The sequence below is a fragment of the Erythrolamprus reginae genome, chromosome 2 (assembly GCF_031021105.1).
Source record: "Erythrolamprus reginae isolate rEryReg1 chromosome 2, rEryReg1.hap1, whole genome shotgun sequence".
Lineage (NCBI taxonomy): Eukaryota > Metazoa > Chordata > Lepidosauria > Squamata > Dipsadidae > Erythrolamprus > Erythrolamprus reginae.
In genome coordinates this window covers 208,272,097-208,290,699 of record NC_091951.1, presented here as the reverse complement: position 1 = coordinate 208,290,699, position 18,603 = coordinate 208,272,097, and the positions used below count along the sequence as shown (strand labels likewise).

The following is an 18,603-nucleotide window of genomic DNA, read 5'->3' as shown; positions in this document are numbered from 1 at the left end:
TTGTGCTCCTTGGTGGCTGCTCATAGGGCAGTGGTCTGCGGAGTCTGTGGAGAGGGGCGGCATACAAATCTAAATAATAAATAAATAAGTGGTGGCTAACCTATGGCACGCAGGTGGCACATGGAGCCATATCGGAGGGCACGCAAGGCCTTTCTCTAAGTAAGTTCCTGCACACATGTACTCACTTGGCAACTGATATCTGGCTTCCTTTTGGGGCACTTTTGCTCTCTCCAGGTTTCTGGAGACTTTCCTGAACCCTGGGGGGTGGCAAAAAGTCCGGAGGCTTCAGCAAGACTTGTGCGCATGCACAGGGGGACAGGGTGGGCGCTGTGCACATGTGTGCAGGGAGGAGGGCATTACATTATGGTCATGGGGATGTGCAATATCGTGGGTGTGCACCCTTTTGGCACCTGAGCCAAAAATGGTTCGCCATCACTATCATAGGGCCTTTTACTCCCTAATGCCCAAAGCAGGGTTGACAGGAAACAGGAGAGTTTAGCATGTGGAGAGAGTAAACCGCAGATATAAACCTGCTCCCTCCACCTCCATGTTTACTATCCCTGCATGAGTAGTGACTAGGAGGAGGCTGTTTTAAATCTCAGCCTCGGCCTTTAAATCTCTGAGTCCTCTGCATGTCCCAGAAAGTGCTGATCACATTTCACTTTGGGAAGAAGAGTTACATAAATGTCTCCTTATTCAACTTCCGAGAAGGGTCAGTCAACTCTAATGAAAGGTGTGTCTCTCATTTCCCTATAGCTGACAGCCTGTGTCCAGGCTTCCTCCTCCCTGTTGTATCCCATGCACTGGCAGCACATCTTTATCCCTGCACTTCCCCCAAAACTCCTTGAGTACTGCTGGTGAGTATAAATGCACCTTCCTCAGTTGGGAGTCAGTTTCTGCAGGCTGAGCAGCTTTCAATGGATCCCCACCCAATACATTGATTTGGATGTTGTTTATCACCCAAAGGAGGCTACTTTGAGGACATTTTGTATGGCTAGGTTGTAGTTCTTGGGTTTATTCATAGTCAGCGAGGAGGTAACTGAAGAATATACTGGCATGTGAGGACTCTGTCTTCTGTGGCACTCTCATCTGTCTAGAGCTGGCCACATTTAATTTACATCTCAAGGGAAGACTTTCTGAAGGGAAGAATGACTTCGTTTGTGGCAGAGATCTGCATCGAATGGGAACTTAGCCCTTTCTTTCCCCCTCTGCAAATTCCTGTGCTTCTCAAATATATTTTCCTCCTAAGCACTTCTTCAAAGAGGGAAGAAAACTGGGACTAGAAAACTATCATAGTGTATTGTAAGACAGAAACTGGATCGAGGAGGGCCTAACCTGCTAGGAGCCCACAAATAACTAGTTCTAACATTTATCTCTTTTGCCAACAGCGCCCCTATGCCCTATCTCATAGGAGTCCACACAAGCCTTATGGAGGTGAGACTGCAAAACTACCTTGTCCTTAGGATAACTGACCTAAGCTTAGCCTAAGTAAGGTTGCTCCATGGATATTTTTTAGCAGCAGGTTGGAGCATTTCTACATCTTTGGCCTTTTTTATTTCTTCATTTCTGGTGTCTTTGTAATAGCAGTGGACTCTTGTGAGCCAGGCTATCTAAAGGTAAGAAGACTGAGGAAATTTCTATTCTCCTTGTTTCTCAATTCTGCCTTGGCTTTCTCTAGAGTGTGAGGAGCAACGCCCTGGAAGACGTCGTCATTCTCAGCATTGATAACAATACAATGGAATCACCCTTCCAAGATCTGGAAAATCTCCCAAGTGATGTTGTTAGTATTGCTTTCTTGAGACTTCTTTTATTTTTTTTCTTCATAGGAAGCTCTGCCCTCCTTCCAAGCACTCATTTGTCCTGATGTAAAAATTTAAATGTGAACTTTGATTTCAAATGATTCATTTTCATTTTAAATTAACTAAAGCATTTATGAGTAACCCAATGTAGATACATTCCTCACCCCATTCCTGAAAACAACACTGGCATACTGGAATTAGAAGAGGGGACATTTCCCAACTGAAACATTTGAAGGGGGTTTTTTTTGCTGCAAAACTACTTCCTAATTGTTGCCACATTTAGGAAAAACTGAGCTGGTGTCAGCAGTAGGCAAGGTATAGGATTCAAGTTACAGTATTATAACTTTGCTGCAAACATCTGGAAGAGTTAGAGTTCTGTATTCCTCTGCTACCATCTAGTGGTCATGAAGTGTTTTGCTTTGCCTAGATCTGATATCATTGAGGTCCTAAGTGTCATTTTTTACGATTTATTACACTTACACCAACTCTTTCCCCTAGAGTTTAACATGAAGCCCAGGACTATCTTTACAACCAGTCCCATGTGATAGACTTGGCTTAAGTGGAGTAACTTATCCAAAATTACCCAACAAACACCATGATTTAGCCCAATCTGACACATTTAACTTATACTACATTGGTTCACAAATAACTGTAGTAGTAGTAGTAGTAGTAGTAGTAGTAGTAGTAGTAGTAGTAGTAGTAGTAATAATAATAATAATAATAATAATAATAATAATAATAATAATAAAAATAAAAATAAAAATAATAATAGAACAGGTTTTGAGACATAAGATAGGATACTGTTCTAGTGACACATGGAGTACTATGTAGAACTATGATTGCATTAGCAATGACATCTTAGCACATGTAGGTCCACCCATTGTCCATTATAAGCCATTCTTTCTAGCATAGCATTACTTGTGAACTGGACTACTATGGTTTAGAGTCTTAGACACTATAGCTAAAACAAACCATTGTTTAATACAAGTGAATAAGCACAGAAGACATCGTCTTCTAGGTTTAAGGTGAGTGTACAGTATATTATTTTCCTTTTCTCTTTCTCCAGGTCTCCCTACTGAAGTTCCAGCTTAAAAAGCAGTCTACAGCCACTGGGGATGGAGTTGCCCGAGCCTTCCTCAGGGCCCAAGCGCTTCTATTTGGCAGCTATCGTGAGGGCCTTGTTTGCAGCCTGGTGAGATTTCTTTTTATTCCAGCCACCAGCTTGAAGAGGAAGTTCTATACAGCTCCCACAGCAATTTTAGAAATTGTGGGAAAAGGAGAGACATGAGAAAGAAAAATACCTTTCTTTCCCTCTCCGCCTCCCAATTTTCTGGTGGTTTTACAACATGAAATGAATCAAAACACATTAAGTAAGAATCATCCATTAAAAAACTTTAAAAATCACAGGTAAACCTAGGTTGACACAGCCTTCAGTCCTTCCAAGATGGGTAAAATGAGGACCCAAATTGTTGGGAGCAATATGCTGACTCTTTAAACTGCTTAGAGATGGCTGTAAAGCCCTATGAAGCGGTATATAACTCTCAGTGCTATTGCTAGTGCTAAACAAATTTGGGACTGGCCATTTTTGATAGTTGGGAACCACCTTTGTTTGTTTGCTTATTTGTTTAAGCCTCCAAGTTCTTTAGGGGTGATGTCAGCATGGTAGCTTCACAGGTGGAAGAGACTAGGTTTTTATTTTTTTTTATAAAGAAAATATATGTGGCTGCCCAACTCACTCATGGTGACTCTGAGTGGCTTATAGAAATATACCCCCCCTCTGTGGTGGCAACAATCAACAAGTTAAGTAGAGCTAAAACTTTGCCAGAAGTAAATTACCATATTTTTCAGAGTATAAGAGGTACTCTTTTACTCCACAAAACAAGGTGGAAACTTAGGTGCGTCTTATACATGAATGTAGTCCCATCCAGCCACTCCCACCCTTTGGTCTCTGCCTCCAAGCAGTTTACCTCCTTGCAGCCAGCAGCCCAGAGCCTGATTAGAATAAGCAATTGAGTATCAGCCTCCCCACACACAGCTGATTCAGAAACAGGCAAGCCCTGTGCTAGAATTGAAAGTGAAACTAGCTGCAAGGAGTCAAATTGCTGCGAGGTAGGCTGTTGGCAATGTTGGACTGCTGAAACTGCAAGGAGGTAAGTCAATAACTATAAATCTCTATAGAATATTCAAATGTATTTATTTATTCATTTATTCATTTATTTATTAGATTTGTATGCCGCCCCTCTCCGTAGACTTATTTTTTAAAGACTGCTTTATTGTTGTTCTAGACAACTTAACAAAATGAAAAAGCTTTTTAAAATAAGTGCTTGATCTGAAGAGGCCCAGTGTTATTGTATCTTCTTTTAAATAGCAGAGATTAATGTATACTTCTAAAAAGTCACACCCAATTTAAAGATTTATAAAAGTATAATCTGAAGTGTAACAGTGTCCTGTTTAATATTAAGACAAGGCAGCTAGGTTAAATTCTGATTTAGTCATGTTTGGAGTAGATCTATTGGGAGAAGTTAGTGTGACTACATTTAAGAAAACTTTCTGCCATTAATATATTGCTATAATGTACATTTCTCCAATTCTTTGCTATTTCTAAGGGTTAGACACACATACACAGAAATGCACAGTAAACAGTGTATATCATCTGTGCTGTTTGTTGTTTGGCAAATTGCTGAGAGGCAGAGGCCTTTTGTCCTTGTTTTCCTCCCCCAAAACTAAGGTGTGTCTTATACTCCGAAAAAAATATGGTAGTTTGCCCCTGGGGTGTGGGTGAGGTTGGAAAAAATCGTTAATAAAGTTTGGTTAGTCTGTCCCAGGCATGCTTTTCATACTTTGTGAAACACTAAAGGGACAGATATTCATACAAATGAGCCTTTAAAAAATCCAAACCCTTATCTCACGTAACAGTGCCTTTAGGGCTTTTAAATATGAAAAAAGCATACTTAATTATAGAACAGAGAAATGTTTCCTGTGAAGAAAACCTATATCTGGTCAGACACAGAAATGACAGCGCCATTGCAAACACCATTCGGTTAAGTCCCTCTCTAGAACCCCTTTGATCCTGCTGGACAGAGAGAAACTCTTTAGGGTCTGGGATTGTGAGTGAATGCCATTGTTTGGGATAGATCTACAAAGAAATTCTCAAAGCAAATGGGTTCTGTGATTTCCACTGCTGTGTTCATTATCCAGAAGGATATTCCAGGGAGGTTCCTCTTATTCTCACCCCACCTCCACTGGCCGCAGCTCTGATTTTCTCTACCACTTTCTCTTTTCCCAGCCCCCTTAGCCCAGTCTCTGCCCATCCACCCTGGCCACACACTGGCTGTCAATCACCTCTCTTTTCTGTGTCCCACTTTCTCACAGGAAAAGCGCATTTCTTTTTCCCAGGAGAATTTCCTACAGCAGGGATCGAGCACCATGCAGGACTTCTTCCAGCGGGCTGTTCATCTGCAGCTGTTCAAGGAGGTACACATTGGTGACCATGGAGAATTCCCAGTTAGTCCTTCAAGGAAATCCTGAGGGAGGCATAAAATGGGCCGCTATTGTGTTCATCCCACAAAGCAAAAACCTTCACCAGCCAACACCCAGGCAAAGGCAGAAAACATTCAGCCACGTACAGCCGCATGCATGCAAAGAGCCTACAAATTCTATACAAATTGATGAAGTCCATTACTAGAATATTTAATCTGCTCAGATTTCTGATGTATTGGGATGGAAGGCTGAATTGAAAGATAAGATAAAAAGGAGTGGATTTTTTTTTCCTTAACCCTTTTGAGAATTCAGAATCTACTTAATATGACTTCCTTGTCAAATTTCCACATCTCAGAGCAGGAGCAGACCATAAGTGCTTCTCTGCATACTAATCCCAGCCAAACAACTGAAATATTTGGTTTCAAGAGAAATAGAAGATGGTTCTTTCTTCTTTATTCTAATAAGGCCCTTCTTTCTATATCTTCCTAATCTCGGATGCTATCAGTTCATCAATGACCGTTTGGATAAGCTAAATGCAGATGAGGACTTCTCTGACCTCTTTGAGCAGGAGATTGACAGCAGCTTGTCCCCAGGTAAGGTAGACCTTGTTTTGTGTCCTTGTTGAGGGGCCATAGATATGCAAAGACCCTTAAGCTCTTCTTAACATCTTCTCCTTTGTGGGCAACTTTTTAACTTATGTTAAAAATACATACCCAAAAAACCACTACTGAGAGATAGCTGACATTGTAGGTCAGATACATACATTATTGTGAATATGCAGTTCAAGTCCAATTTTCTGCAAGGGTCTGCAGCCAGATTAACAATTTATTTGTTCCTTTCTTCCTTCTTAGGTAGTATGCACTCTTATCAGCTATGGGTGGAGAGCCTCAAGGTAAGGGAATACATTTTCATCTAAGAAGGAAATTTATATTTTAGTATAAGTTATTTATTTATTTATTTATTCATTCATTCATTCATTCATTGATTTGATTTGATTTGATTTGATTTGTATGCCGCCCCTCTCCGTAGTTATGTTTTCACCTAATTATTTTCTCATGTTTATAATGAACCTATTCTTGCATAGGAAGTTATTATAAGGCTCTTTCAATAGACCTATAGTGAGGGTAGATCTGGAAGGCAAAATTCCACATGGCTACTGGATTGGGCAAAGAAGAAGTGTTGTCATTTAGTAGTTGTCTGAATTTTTGCAGCCCACATGCGGTCATTGTAAATAATAAAATAAACACTTTGAAAGACATTCCTTTAGTATGCTCACAAGTACGATATATCAGGGAGTCCTTGTTGCTCTTTGAGCTTTGGTCTTTGCTTGCAGACATTTCATTACCCAACATCATCATCATCATCATCCATGTTAATTGAACACGGATGATGTTACCTAGTTGATTAATGAAATGCCTGCCAACAAACCATCAAGTTCAGAGGACACGAAGAATTCCACAGTTCAAATCCTGAGCTACATATATTCTCTTCTATTGGTGTCATAAGTTCTCAAGAGAAGTCTCCTAAGAATAAAACCAAATTTTAATAATCTTCTAGGATTGGGCTAAAATGTTGCTCTCTGAATTTCTCCAAATACTGCACATTGATCCCCAATCCAACCTACCAACTAAAGTGTGATGCTGTGACATCAGGAGAAATATGAAATTTTGTCATGAACCTGCTCTCCAGGCCCTAAGTCTTTTGGCCATACCGCAAAGATATGCCACATACATTTCCAGTATGGTGATAATTCTGATCTACCTTACAGGGAGTCTCCTTTAAATAGGCTGCTAAGAGGATCTGTTGCAAGTTAGAAATTCAGCACAATTTTACTGAATCAGCTTCCTTGTCCACTTTTCATTTGTAGCAGAACTTCCCATAACTTTCTTTTGCTCAGTCAGACCAGCCAGGAGGCTCCTTGAGTATCTTATTTCAATAGCTGCAGTAGAAAGTGCCTTGCTCTTAATTGTTGTCTCTCATCTTTTCTCCCTAGAAAAGTGGAGGAGCCCTGATTAGTACTATGAAGAATAAGACCAATCCAGCTGTCAAGAATGCATATCAATATGTAAGGCAATTTCTTCTCCTCCTCCTAAAATGGCTTACAAGAATATATTTCTTTGTTTTTAAATACATTCTTTGCAAAATGTTTTTAAAAATTTGGAAAAAAAACCCTAAATGACAAAATTTTAAAAACTGCAATAAAAAGGAAATTGTGTGTGTGTGAGAGAGAGAGAATATATACATATATATATGTAACATATTTTTGCTGATAATGAAAAGGAAGGGAAACAGAGAAATGACAAAAAGGAAGCAGTATGCTCCTTCTCATATTTGATATTTGAGGATACTAGGGTGATCCAACAGAAAAAAAACGTACGTGTGTGTGGGGGGGGGGGGATAATGTTTTTTGTCGAATAACATGGTATATCCAAATATGGTGGGGGGAGCATACTGCATATTTGGGTATGTTAGGTGACTTGACAGAAAAACATTTAATCCCGCCCCTAGCTCAGCTGATAAGGGAGAATGTACACATATAGAGAGAGTATATAGATAAATGTACCATATATATAAATACTGGAGGACTCTGGGCAACAATACAACAAATATTAAAATGAAACAAATGGAAATGCCTTTAAGATCCCTTTGACAAGACAATTGGTGGTAATGGCTGAGGGGGAATGAGGGGAGATGAATACCACCACCACCACAGCTGAACCTTTCTGTGAGATGATCCCTTCCTATCTTCTTCCCTCCCTCTACAGGCTCTTAAATTATACTTATCACTTTGTTTTGCTTCCAGGCCAAGGGCCATGCTAAAAACCGGCTGAAAAACATACGGAGCCGCATAAAAGTAAGACTATTCTTTCCTATTCCAAACTTCTCATTTTAAAAAGTGCTACAAAGGGGGGTGGGAATTGTATGATGCCGGTTGTAGCATATTTTAATGTACAACTGTAGTTATGTCTGCATGTTATATTACCTCTGTTACAAAATCCACAAGGAAGTAGAAAGAACAGGAATAAATTCATTTTTAAAAGTAGGTAGTATATCAGTGTTTTTCAACCTCTGCAATTTGAAGACAAGTGGACTTCAAGCATTCTGGCTGGGAAATTCTGGGAGTTGAAGTCATTCCCTCTTCAAGTGGCCTAGAATAAGAAACACTGCATGTAGTATGCTAACATCCAAGTAGAAGTCAGTGCATTGCTGATGTGGTGAAGTTTAAAAAATTAGCAGCATCTGATTTAGTTAGTACCTTGATGTGAAACTTCCAGGAAATTCCAGGTATATAGGCTAGAGTGGGAAGTAAAAAGGTGAAAAAAATCCACAAAAGAGAATTGCAAACCACCTTCATACTGTTGCCTAGAAAGCGACATAGCTATTATTGTCCCTGACGTCATTGGGGGTCGTCAACCAAAATGATGGTTTGTCTTGTTCTTTACCAAGAGTTTTGCCATTTTTCTCAGGATAAGTATCCCCCATAACTCTTGTGAGCAACTGCATGCAATCCATGGCATCATTGAATAGCTTCCTTTCATATTAGGCATCTTTCCTTGCATGTTGTCTTGTTCATATTACATTTATCTAGTGAGTCATTTGGTCAGAGCAGCAACCATATTTCAGACTTAATGTGTGTGGCTTTTGCCTTGCCCCCAGAAACAATACCAGAGGGAACCAGCTTACGCTCTATAATAGAGGTGTCAAACTCAATTTCATTGAGGACTGCATCAGGGTTGTGTTTGTCCTCAGGGGTCATGGTGGGTGTGGCCATCTTGACACCACTCGTATCAGGGGTATCTGGTAGCTGAATTGCTCTGCCAGTGAAAACAGGCTCCTGAGCTCTGTTTTCAGCCATGACAGCTTCCTGTCGCCCTTGTGCAGCCCCCATGAACTCCATTTTTGCTGGCAGAGGGTGGCAGGAGCCCATTGTGGTTGAAAACAGAGCCTGGAAGGGCCATGTGTGGCCCTCCCAAGCTCCGTTTTTGCTGGTAGAGGCACTGTGGGTTGGTCCTTTGCTGTATCTAGAGTGGCCTTGCAGGCCAGATCTAAGCACCCCATGGGCCGGATTCAGCCCCCGGGGTCTTGAGTTTGACATCCCTGCTCTATAAGATGCTGTTTTCTTCTAGGATTCCACTTTACACCAGTCCAGAGAGCAAGAGCAGTCCCCGAATGACAGTCAGATCTCCAGCCCCATCCTGCCTACTAGAAATAAACAGTCTGAGAACCTTCAAAGGCGACTGCCCATCACTCAGCACTTTGGGAAGGTATTGAGAGAATGGAAGTGTTAGTGGCTTAAAGATGGGAAGAAGCCAGATCAGGGGAGCTTTCGGGGAAGGAAATGAACAAGAGGAGAATAATAGAGCTGGTGCTCATTGCTGCATGGCCCAAATATCAGGAGACCTTTGTAATAAATCTCTGCAGCAATTCCACAAGATTTTTGGATCACTTGCATCAAAATTCAAAAGGAACAGAGAAGGGCATATGTTTTATTAAAAGGTGGGCAGGAAGTTTTTGAATGTGTGCAACTTGTGTAAGCAGTTGTGAGAAGCAGAACATAAGTAAGTAATTGAACAAATTATAAGATATCTTATTGCTATCATGTCTTGTATAGTTCAGTCTTAGTCATACTGTTTGGAGCTTAAAAACAATACTTTTATCGTACTCAGCCAGAGGTTTACAAAGTAGAGCTTAGTAACATTTAATGGACTCCTAACTTCTCATAATTATTCTTAGAATGTAATTTTATGCTTTTGTGCCCTGAGGCTGAGGAGGAGAAAATAGCTGGAATCTAACTACAGTACAAGTAAATTTTGTATATCCTGCAGAAAAAAACTCAGAAGAGCAGCTAGGTGAAGTAAACTCAATTAATGTCCATCTAAGTTCTAATATGCTAAAAGTTAAAACCTCCAATATATTCCTCATAAAGTGGAAAGTAGCAATGCTACAGGATAAAACATTCTGTGTCATGTGAGCTGTTAATGGCTTTGCCTGAATAATCTTGAGATTTATAGCCTGCTATATAGTGCTAGACATTTTGAGACGGACAATGGAGTACAGAACTGGGATTTAATGGGCCACTTTATTTATTTAATCAGGACTTGTAGAGGTGAAATAAATGGGGCAGAAATCAAGTTCAACATACTTGGGCAACTATGGGTGAGGCCCCCTACTGAGCAAAGGAATGAAGACTTGACCTTGACTTTGACCTTGGCCCTGAACTTGGCCAAGAACTTGGCTTTGACCTTCCTTGCTCTTAGCCACACCCAAGGCGTTTGGGAAGGCTCCATCCAGCATGTTGCCTGTAAGCTTGCAGGGGTGAGCCCCAAGGGCATCCCCCCTCCTTCACCCTGACCAGTTGGCACTTGGGATTCCGTAGGTCACTTCCCCCTCCTGTTGCCGCTCCAGCCTAAATCCTCCCGGCAACCCCACGCTGAAGAAGGGGCGCGCGTCCAGGGATTACAACGATCCTGGGCACCAGCCACCCAAAAAACTTTGAGCTGCCCCTGGTGATCGCGGCGATCCCAGGGGCCTGCTTTTGATGACGTTCTTCTGCTTCGATGATGAAGATTGGCTTCAGCGGCTCTTCCACCACCATCAGAGAAGCGCCACATGCACATCCCTTGCTGCCCGGCTCATCGCCCTGCGATCGTGCCAACAAGCCGCATGGCAAAAGATGGAGGGGGACAGCGAGATTGCGCTTAAATACAGCTTGACGCCCCGTCCCTCTACCCATCTCATGCTCCTGCGCCTAGCGCGGGACATGACAGGCAACTGCGCCGTAGCGTGGTTGCCTAGGCAACTTCTGGTGGCATAGTCCATGTTGCCCGTTGCCACTGCAACCGCCGATCAGCCACAACTGGCTGGTCTTCTATTTCTATGGAAGATTCTTCTTAATGTTTATAACAGACAGACCAGCTCAAGGTTCACTCAGCCTTCCATCCTTCTGAGGTGGGTAAAATGAGGACCCGGATTGTGGGGGCAATATGTTGGCTCTGTTAAAAAGTGCTATTGCTAACATTTTGTGAGCTGCCCTAGGTCTAAGGAGAAGGTCAGCATGCATGCATAAACAAACAAACACAGGTTGTCTCCTCTTTTCAGTCTCGCCCGAGACGACCACAAAGAACAAACAGTGAGACAGAACTGGCGACTCAAAGGTAAGACAAGCTAAGCAAATGGAGGGCAGCTGGGCTCCTATACTTCTTCTTCCTCTGACAGCTGCTCTGCTTTATTAGATGAATTATCTGTATGTATCAGTTCTGTCCCAAGAGCAGTTGATACCTGAGGGGGGAGGAAGGGGCTCAGACCCAGAGGAAATGCTTCTGCACAAACAGGATGGACCAAAAAGGGAAGACCTATGTTTTAAAAAACTTTGTTCAATCAGCTCTGGAAAAACTGTTTCTCCCTTACTGGGTACATTCATCATACAGTTACCTTCTTTTCCACAGAGGAAGAGAGAGAGAGAAAATTTAACCAAAAGATTGTCCCTGTAACAAACCATCAATTAATTCTCAGATCCATTGCAAGAGGGGCCACCAACTCTTAACTAGTGGTAAATTAACAAGATAATTGCTCTAGTGAGTGAGTCAAACCTACACTATTTCCCCTGCTAATGCACAACAGCTACATAACTTATTTTAAATGCATTAAAAAAGTGGCAATGTGGAATTTAGATGAGTACCACTTATCAAGGATTCCTCATCTGGTGGACCTCACCCTCCTTGAACAAAACCAAACATATATCTTTAAATGGGGAGAGTTTTCAAAAGAGCATGGAACAAAGTCTATAGAGTGCCTACATACAGCCTGTATGTAGCAACTATAGAAAACCTTGCCACTCAGGGAGCTTTCTAATATACAGTGATAATATGTTCAGAGTCATTTGCAGGATTGGAGGCTTTTTCAAAATGAAGGAAGTGGCATAACCCTGTGGTTTCACAAGTTCCAAAATTTGCATATGTGTAAGGAGCACCATACTACATGAGCATAAGAGGCAGAGACAAAATGCTGATTTTTAAATTTGACTCCTCCTGTTTGACCACTTCTCCTGAATGCCACTAGTGGTGTTGTGCAAACTCATTGCCTTAGACTCTCAGCTTCAAAACATATATCCATCTGCTTTATTAATTAGTTTTCTTGCACCTTTTGTGAGAAGAGTCCTATAGAGAGGAAGAAACGAGACACACACGTTTTAGCAAATCCTTTTACTTAAATCCAATTGCTTAAAAGACAGTTTTCCTTGTATTTTATTAACTAATTTGCTTATACAGAAACGTCAATCTCACTCCTATATTTATTTTCCAGGGAAGTTTCAACACCATCCCCTGACTCCTCTGTGGAACTGGCGGTAGGTGAAAGTTACCCGAATGCAGAGAAATTTGACCTCTTAGGTGAAATTTTTGAGACACTAAACTTGCTGGAGTCAAGCCAAGCTCAACAGCCCCTCTACGGGACCCGCAGCTTGGATTTCTGTAACCTAGAAGAGGAGAACTTCTATACTAAGGTAAGCCCTACCATCTCAGACTCTGGATACCTCTAAAGAGGTGTAACTGCAATAATGGAGCTGAATGTTGATCCTGTTGTCTTCGGACCCATTGCAGAGGAGGCCCAGTAGAGAGGCATTCTACGAAGCCCTATCTGAAGAACAGGATGCTGGTGAAGATTCTCTATCTGAGGACAAAGCGTTCCTGGGCTACATGGATGCAGAGAACAATTTGTTGTTGTCTGCCAGAGTTGCAAGCACAAGTAATGAGATGTTGGTCCATGGCTACCCTGAGCTGAAAGGGTGTCCTGGTCTGGACACCACAACTCTTTCTTTCCAGGAAGCTAGCAATGAGCCATCAGAAGCAGCAGCAACCCAGAAGGCAGATCTTGAAACTGCCTTTCCTAGTCCAGTTACACCAGAGAACCACACTGCTACCAAGTTGCAACAGGAATGTACAACTAACCAGACCCTTCCACCTTCAATCAACGAGAACCCAAAGGTGGAGTCATCGGTTGCTAGTAGTTCCACCATCCAAACAACTGCAGACTTTTTACAAACAAAAGCCAATGACTCTGTGGTAAAGAAGAAAATCCTAGGTAGGGTCACCAGCTTACCGCCTCAGTTAGTTTCTAGGCAGTCGATGCAGCCTAAGGTTCTGGAGCTGAAGAAAAGATTTGAGGCCTGAAAGAGAATTCTGAGAAGAGACTGAATGTTTAAGGGGAAAGAACCATTGTGTTTGAGTCATAATTTAGACCCAGAGGCCTTTTGAGAGGGATCAGCGGTATAGAGGTGCTTCATATGTCCAGGCAAATAAAAATACTGTGAACAGCAGAGGTGGTGGGGGGAGGTGTCTATCAATAGACGAAAGGAAAAGGAGCACGTAGTTCATATACAGCGGACTGGCAAGACTTCACTCCTAGAACCTGTATTTTAATAAATGAATTTGTTGGGCTGGGCAGAGTACCTTTCCTCCTTTCAGTGTAAAAGATTGCTTCCCATGTCAGCCTTTCTCAAGCAGCATATCAGGAAAAGTAGTTTGGCAGAGTGGCATGGTTTGCATATGTAAACAAGTCCTTGAAGTTCAATACCCATAAATAAACACATACACACGGGGCGGGATTTCTTGCATACCCACCCATCCATACACCAACCATCCGCACACCAACCATCCACACATTCCAACACCATACCTCTCTCTTCCATCACAAACACATTCGAAAACTCAGATAATTGCACACCAGCATACTGCGGGCTGCATCAACTATGGGATGGTGCACACCGCCCATCTGCAAACTCAGTCACACTCCATCCATTCACAATCATGCACCAGCATCCACTCATGGATTATCAAACAGTGTCCCTTGGTCAGCTTTTCCTAGGTCTGTTTTCCCAACCTCAGTCTGCTTTAGGCAATGGAGATACAGGGCTACATGCTGGAAATGAGCTGTTCCACTCAGCAAGTCCTCTAGAGCAGTGATTTTCAACCTTTTTTGAGCCGCGGCACATTTTTTACATTTACAAAATCCTGGGGCACACCACCAACCAAAATGACACAAATCTAATAAATAAATAAATAAATAAATAAATAAATACATACATACATACATACATACATACATACATACATACATAACCCCCTTATATATACAATCCCATGTAACATCCTCTTATAAATACAGTCAATCATCAATCATCCCTCCTCTCCTCTATACCGCTCTCTCATTTCTGGGTACTTCTCCTGTCTTTCCCCCTTTTCTCTCTCATGTTTCTCATTTCTCTCTCTTCCTCCCTTTTTCCCTCATTCCTTCTCCCTCTCACTTCTCCTCTTTTTCCATCCCTGTCTCTCTCCCCCCTTTATGCGTGTGTGTGTATACACACTCGAACCATTTCCAAAACCAGTTGAGGGCTGGGTTTTTTTCCTCTTTTATTCTTTTCAAAAACAGGTGTGGGCTGGGGGGGTTTTCTTATTATTTGGGTGCTTTTTACCATATGCTTCAAGAAGCACCTCTCTCTCTCTCTTTTGCTCTCTCTCGTTCTCTCTCTTATTTTCTTTCTCTCTCATGCTTTCTCTCTCTTGTTCTTTGGCGGGATTAGTCATCTGTTGTCCTCCTGATGCTGCCAGGGACAAAACGCCCACCCACTCCTGAGGTAAAAGACGGACTGTTTGGGATGGGAATTAGCATCTCTCCCGCCGCGTTAAGTAGGTAAGGCAAGGCAGAAACTCGCCGGACGCGGAGCCCAAAAAAAGCACCTTAGGAAGGCAGAAGCAAAGCGCCCCCACCGCCCGCTCCCTTTCCAACGCTGCGCCCGTTGCGCCAGGCTCTTTGCCTGAATCCACCTCCTTTCTGAGGCTCGAGCGAACCTCCTTCGCCAGCAGCCAGGGGGTCGGCTTCGCCCCCTGCCCAGCCGAAAGTGTGCGTGTGAGGGGGGAGAGCTTGCTTCTGCAACCGCATGGCCAGAGAGAAGCGGGATAGCAAGGCAGCGGCATTCTTCTGCCTGGCCTGGGGCTCTGCTTGGTTTTCCCGGGCTTCCCGCAGCATGTAGGTGGCCGAGAAGACCGAGCGGAACTGTGAGAGGGGTGGGCGTTCCCACAGCGCTCGGAGCGGCTAGCGGACGGATCGCCAGCGCCGCTGCAGCCACAGCTGTGGGAGGAGCCGAGCCCCAAGAAAGCCGGAGAGAAGGACGGATCGGGCGGGGACAGCCACAAGTGGAAGCCTCAGCCCTGGAGCTCCCACTTGCAGAAGCCGCCCCTCCCCTGGCTATTGCCCGCCGCTTTTAGCGAGGAGAAGCCATGCGCGCGAGGGGGCCGACTTTCAAAACAACCTTTGCTGGCCTCCGCCTCGCGGCACACCTGACCATGTCTCGCGGCACACCAGTGTGCCGCGGCACACCGGTTGGGAAACACTGCTCTAGAGAACCTGCCTTTTCATCCCGTCTCTCCTGTTCCACCATTGGGTTCCTCTGGATTGACTTTAGTTGCCGAAGAAGTTTTCTGTAAGCTGGCAGTCCTTTGCCCGTCTAAGCTATGGATCCTTCAGTCCAATAATACAGAAATAAAACAAGTCCTTTCTAGGCCCAGTTGCTATGTAAATAATTACAGAAGAGAAGCCAGAAATAGCCAGACTTAGCAAGCAGTGTAAAGTGGTATTAGAACCCTAAAATCTTAAAAGAGATAAGAGGTCATAAAAGGAGGTGGTTACTCCTGAAGGGGGAAAAATCTAATGGGTGATTTTGAAGACGATTTCCACTTAGCTTCTAGGTTGCATTGGGTTAATACTAATTATTAAGATCAGAAGTAGAATCCTCCCAGTTTGGACTGTTCTATGGAAACGGTAGCAACTTGGGGACCTGGGTTGCTGGAACCAGCACTGACCTAGGCCTTTCATGCCCCTTCTCTCGGCAGCACTGTCTTGTTTTTGCTTCTACAATGCGCAGCTTTCTTTCAACACTACGTATGTGTGTGCCTGTGTGGCACATCACTGAATGAACCAGCAGTGAAGAAAACCAGACATCACCCTTGGTTAAGATATATCTTTTTAGTAGCCCAGCAAGTGCTTCTTGCTACAGGCAACCTTGCCATTTTAAGTTAAGAAATACATCTACCCCACTGCAGCTTCCATTGTGTGTGCACACATACAATAAAGTTTAAAATTCAGATCAGTTTAAATTCTATTCTATTCTGTTTACAACTGACCCATATTTATGAGGGTTGCCATATCCCATGGTCATGTGAGCATCTTTTCTGACCTTCTGACCAATCAGTGGGGAAGCCAATTCACTTATCAACCATGTTACTAACTTAACAACTGCAGTGATTCACTTAACTGTGGCAAGACATGTCGTAAAATAGAGTGAAACTCACTTAACAAATGCCTCACTAAGCAACAGAAAATTTGGGCTCAGTTGTGGTCAATGTTCCCTCTAATTTTTTTCCGGTGTGGGCGGAACAGTATGGTGTCTGAGCAGCAGCCCCTTTGGGACTGGGCGGCATAGAAGTATAAATAAATAAATAAGTAAATAAATAAGTAAGTAAATAAATAAATAAGAAAAAATTCCCTTCTTTTTTATTAAAAGAAATTAATAATAAAACAAAACCAAAGTCTATTACTATTATTACTATCTTCTCCTCTTTTTCCATCCCTGTCTCCTCCCCCCCCCCCGTGTGTGTGTGTGTGTGAACTCTTGAACTTTTTCCAATAACAGGTGAGTTATTGGAAATGGTTCAAGAGTTCACACAAACACACACACACACACAAACGGCTGTTGGGGGGGTTCTCTGTTATTATTTGGGTGCTTTTTACCACATGCTTTAAATCAAGAGTCATTTCTCTCTTTCTCTCTCCCCCTCTTGCTCTCTCTCTCTTTTTCTCACTTTCTCTCTCCCTCTTTCTATCTCTCTCCCCCTCTTGCTCTCTCTCTCTTTCTCTCTTGTTTTCTTTCTCTCTCTCTATTGCTTTCTTTCTCTCACTCTTTCTTTCTATCTCTCTTGCTTTCTTTCTCTTCTCTCTCTTGCTATCTCTCTCCCCCTCTTTCTCTCTCCCTCTTTTTCACTTACTTTCTCTCTCCCTCTCTCTCCCTCTTTCTCTGTCAGCGAGGGGGCTGTGATAGCGCTTTCTTCGAGCGCTTTGGGAACACCTGTCCTGCCTCTACTGCAGCCCTCTTGCTGAAAGTCCGGGACGAAAGCACTCCCAGCGAAGGGGCTGCGAGAGGGGCGGGGCGGGCATTCCTGAAGCGCGCGGAGAAAACCCTCTCTCGCAGCCCCCTGGCTGGGAGCGCGGATGAGGAGAAGGAGAGGCTGCAGCCACCGCCACGGGAGAAGTCGCGCCCCAAGGCAGGAGGCGGCGGAAGAGGAGAGGGGGCAGATCAGGTGGGGGGGCAGGGCCGAGAGGCCAGGGGCGCAAGGGGGCCAGAGGCACGGTAGGGAGGCAGGGGTGGCCGCAGCTCCCTTTTCTTCTACTGCCGGCGCCTCCCCGCCCCCGCACACACACACCCGTGGGCTGGCAGGGGGATGGGGAGCGCACGCCCATGGAAAAGGGTGCATGGGGTGGTATTCTGGGGCGCATGCACGCAGCTTACGGGGAACGCTGGTTGTGGTTGTAAGTTAAGGGCTATCTTTATATTCAGCAGCTGTCCCCAAACTTTGTGAACCAGGCCATGAGAGCAGTGGGCTGGCGCATGTGCAGATCCACTCAGACAAGAGAGAGGTCTTTGGGGCACAGTTTCGCACTCCTTCAGACTTCTCCCAGGCAAAAACATTTGCAAAGGGACAAAAAGCCTGAAGCAGCGTGAGATTGCTCCCCCGAAGTCTCGTCCATTTGCAAAAGCTTTTGGCAGGGCAAAGCCTTTGGGGGTTTGGTCTCTCACTCCTTCACACTCACCAAGGCTACCCAATGCTCCCAAAGCGGGTCAGGTGTCCTGCAGAAGCAGCCTCAGTGAGTCAGTGAAGCTGAGCAGAGTGTACTCATCCCACTCAGCCTTTCCTATCAATATGGCCTTCCCCATTGACTGCTTGTCAAAAGCTTGAGTGGAAAGGTCACAAAGGTGATCACATTACCCTAGGGTGCTGCAACCACAGGAAATATGCGCTGGTTGCCAAGTGCCTAAATTCTGATCATGTGACAGCAGGGATGCTGTGCTGGTTATAAGTCCATAAAATATGTATGGCTTTTACTAGGGTTATGTAATTATCTTTAAATTGTTCTGAATTGTTTTTATTTGTTGTAAGCCATCCAGTCCTTGAGGAGTTGGGCGGCATATGCAGATGATACCCAGCTCTACATCTCCACCCCTTGTCCAGTCAGCGAAGCAGCGGAAGTGATGTGCCAGTGCCTGGGGGTTGTT

The 18,603-nt window shown here is 43.6% G+C and overlaps 1 protein-coding gene across 4 annotated transcripts in view; it reads left to right on the top strand.

Moving 5' to 3' along the window:
- DENND1C (DENN domain containing 1C) overlaps positions 1 to 13,720 on the top strand; it is a 34,003-nt gene extending 20,283 nt beyond the window's left edge. For 3 of the 4 annotated variants that reach the window (XM_070741562.1, XM_070741563.1, XM_070741561.1), the window contains 13 exons: positions 757 to 857; positions 1,389 to 1,434; positions 1,679 to 1,780; positions 2,866 to 2,991; positions 5,172 to 5,273; positions 5,785 to 5,872; positions 6,131 to 6,171; positions 7,273 to 7,344; positions 8,083 to 8,133; positions 9,407 to 9,544; positions 11,379 to 11,434; positions 12,582 to 12,780; positions 12,878 to 13,720. In XM_070741562.1, the coding sequence (XP_070597663.1) occupies positions 757 to 857; positions 1,389 to 1,434; positions 1,679 to 1,780; positions 2,866 to 2,991; positions 5,172 to 5,273; positions 5,785 to 5,872; positions 6,131 to 6,171; positions 7,273 to 7,344; positions 8,083 to 8,133; positions 9,407 to 9,544; positions 11,379 to 11,434; positions 12,582 to 12,780; positions 12,878 to 13,447 (1,692 nt within the window). In that variant the 3' untranslated portion in view covers positions 13,448 to 13,720. The remainder of the gene's footprint in view (positions 1 to 756; positions 858 to 1,388; positions 1,435 to 1,678; positions 1,781 to 2,865; positions 2,992 to 5,171; positions 5,274 to 5,784; positions 5,873 to 6,130; positions 6,172 to 7,272; positions 7,345 to 8,082; positions 8,134 to 9,406; positions 9,545 to 11,378; positions 11,435 to 12,581; positions 12,781 to 12,877) is intronic. The other variant, XM_070741564.1, reaches the window with a different exon arrangement.
- Positions 13,721 to 18,603: the final 4,883 nt, after the last annotated feature.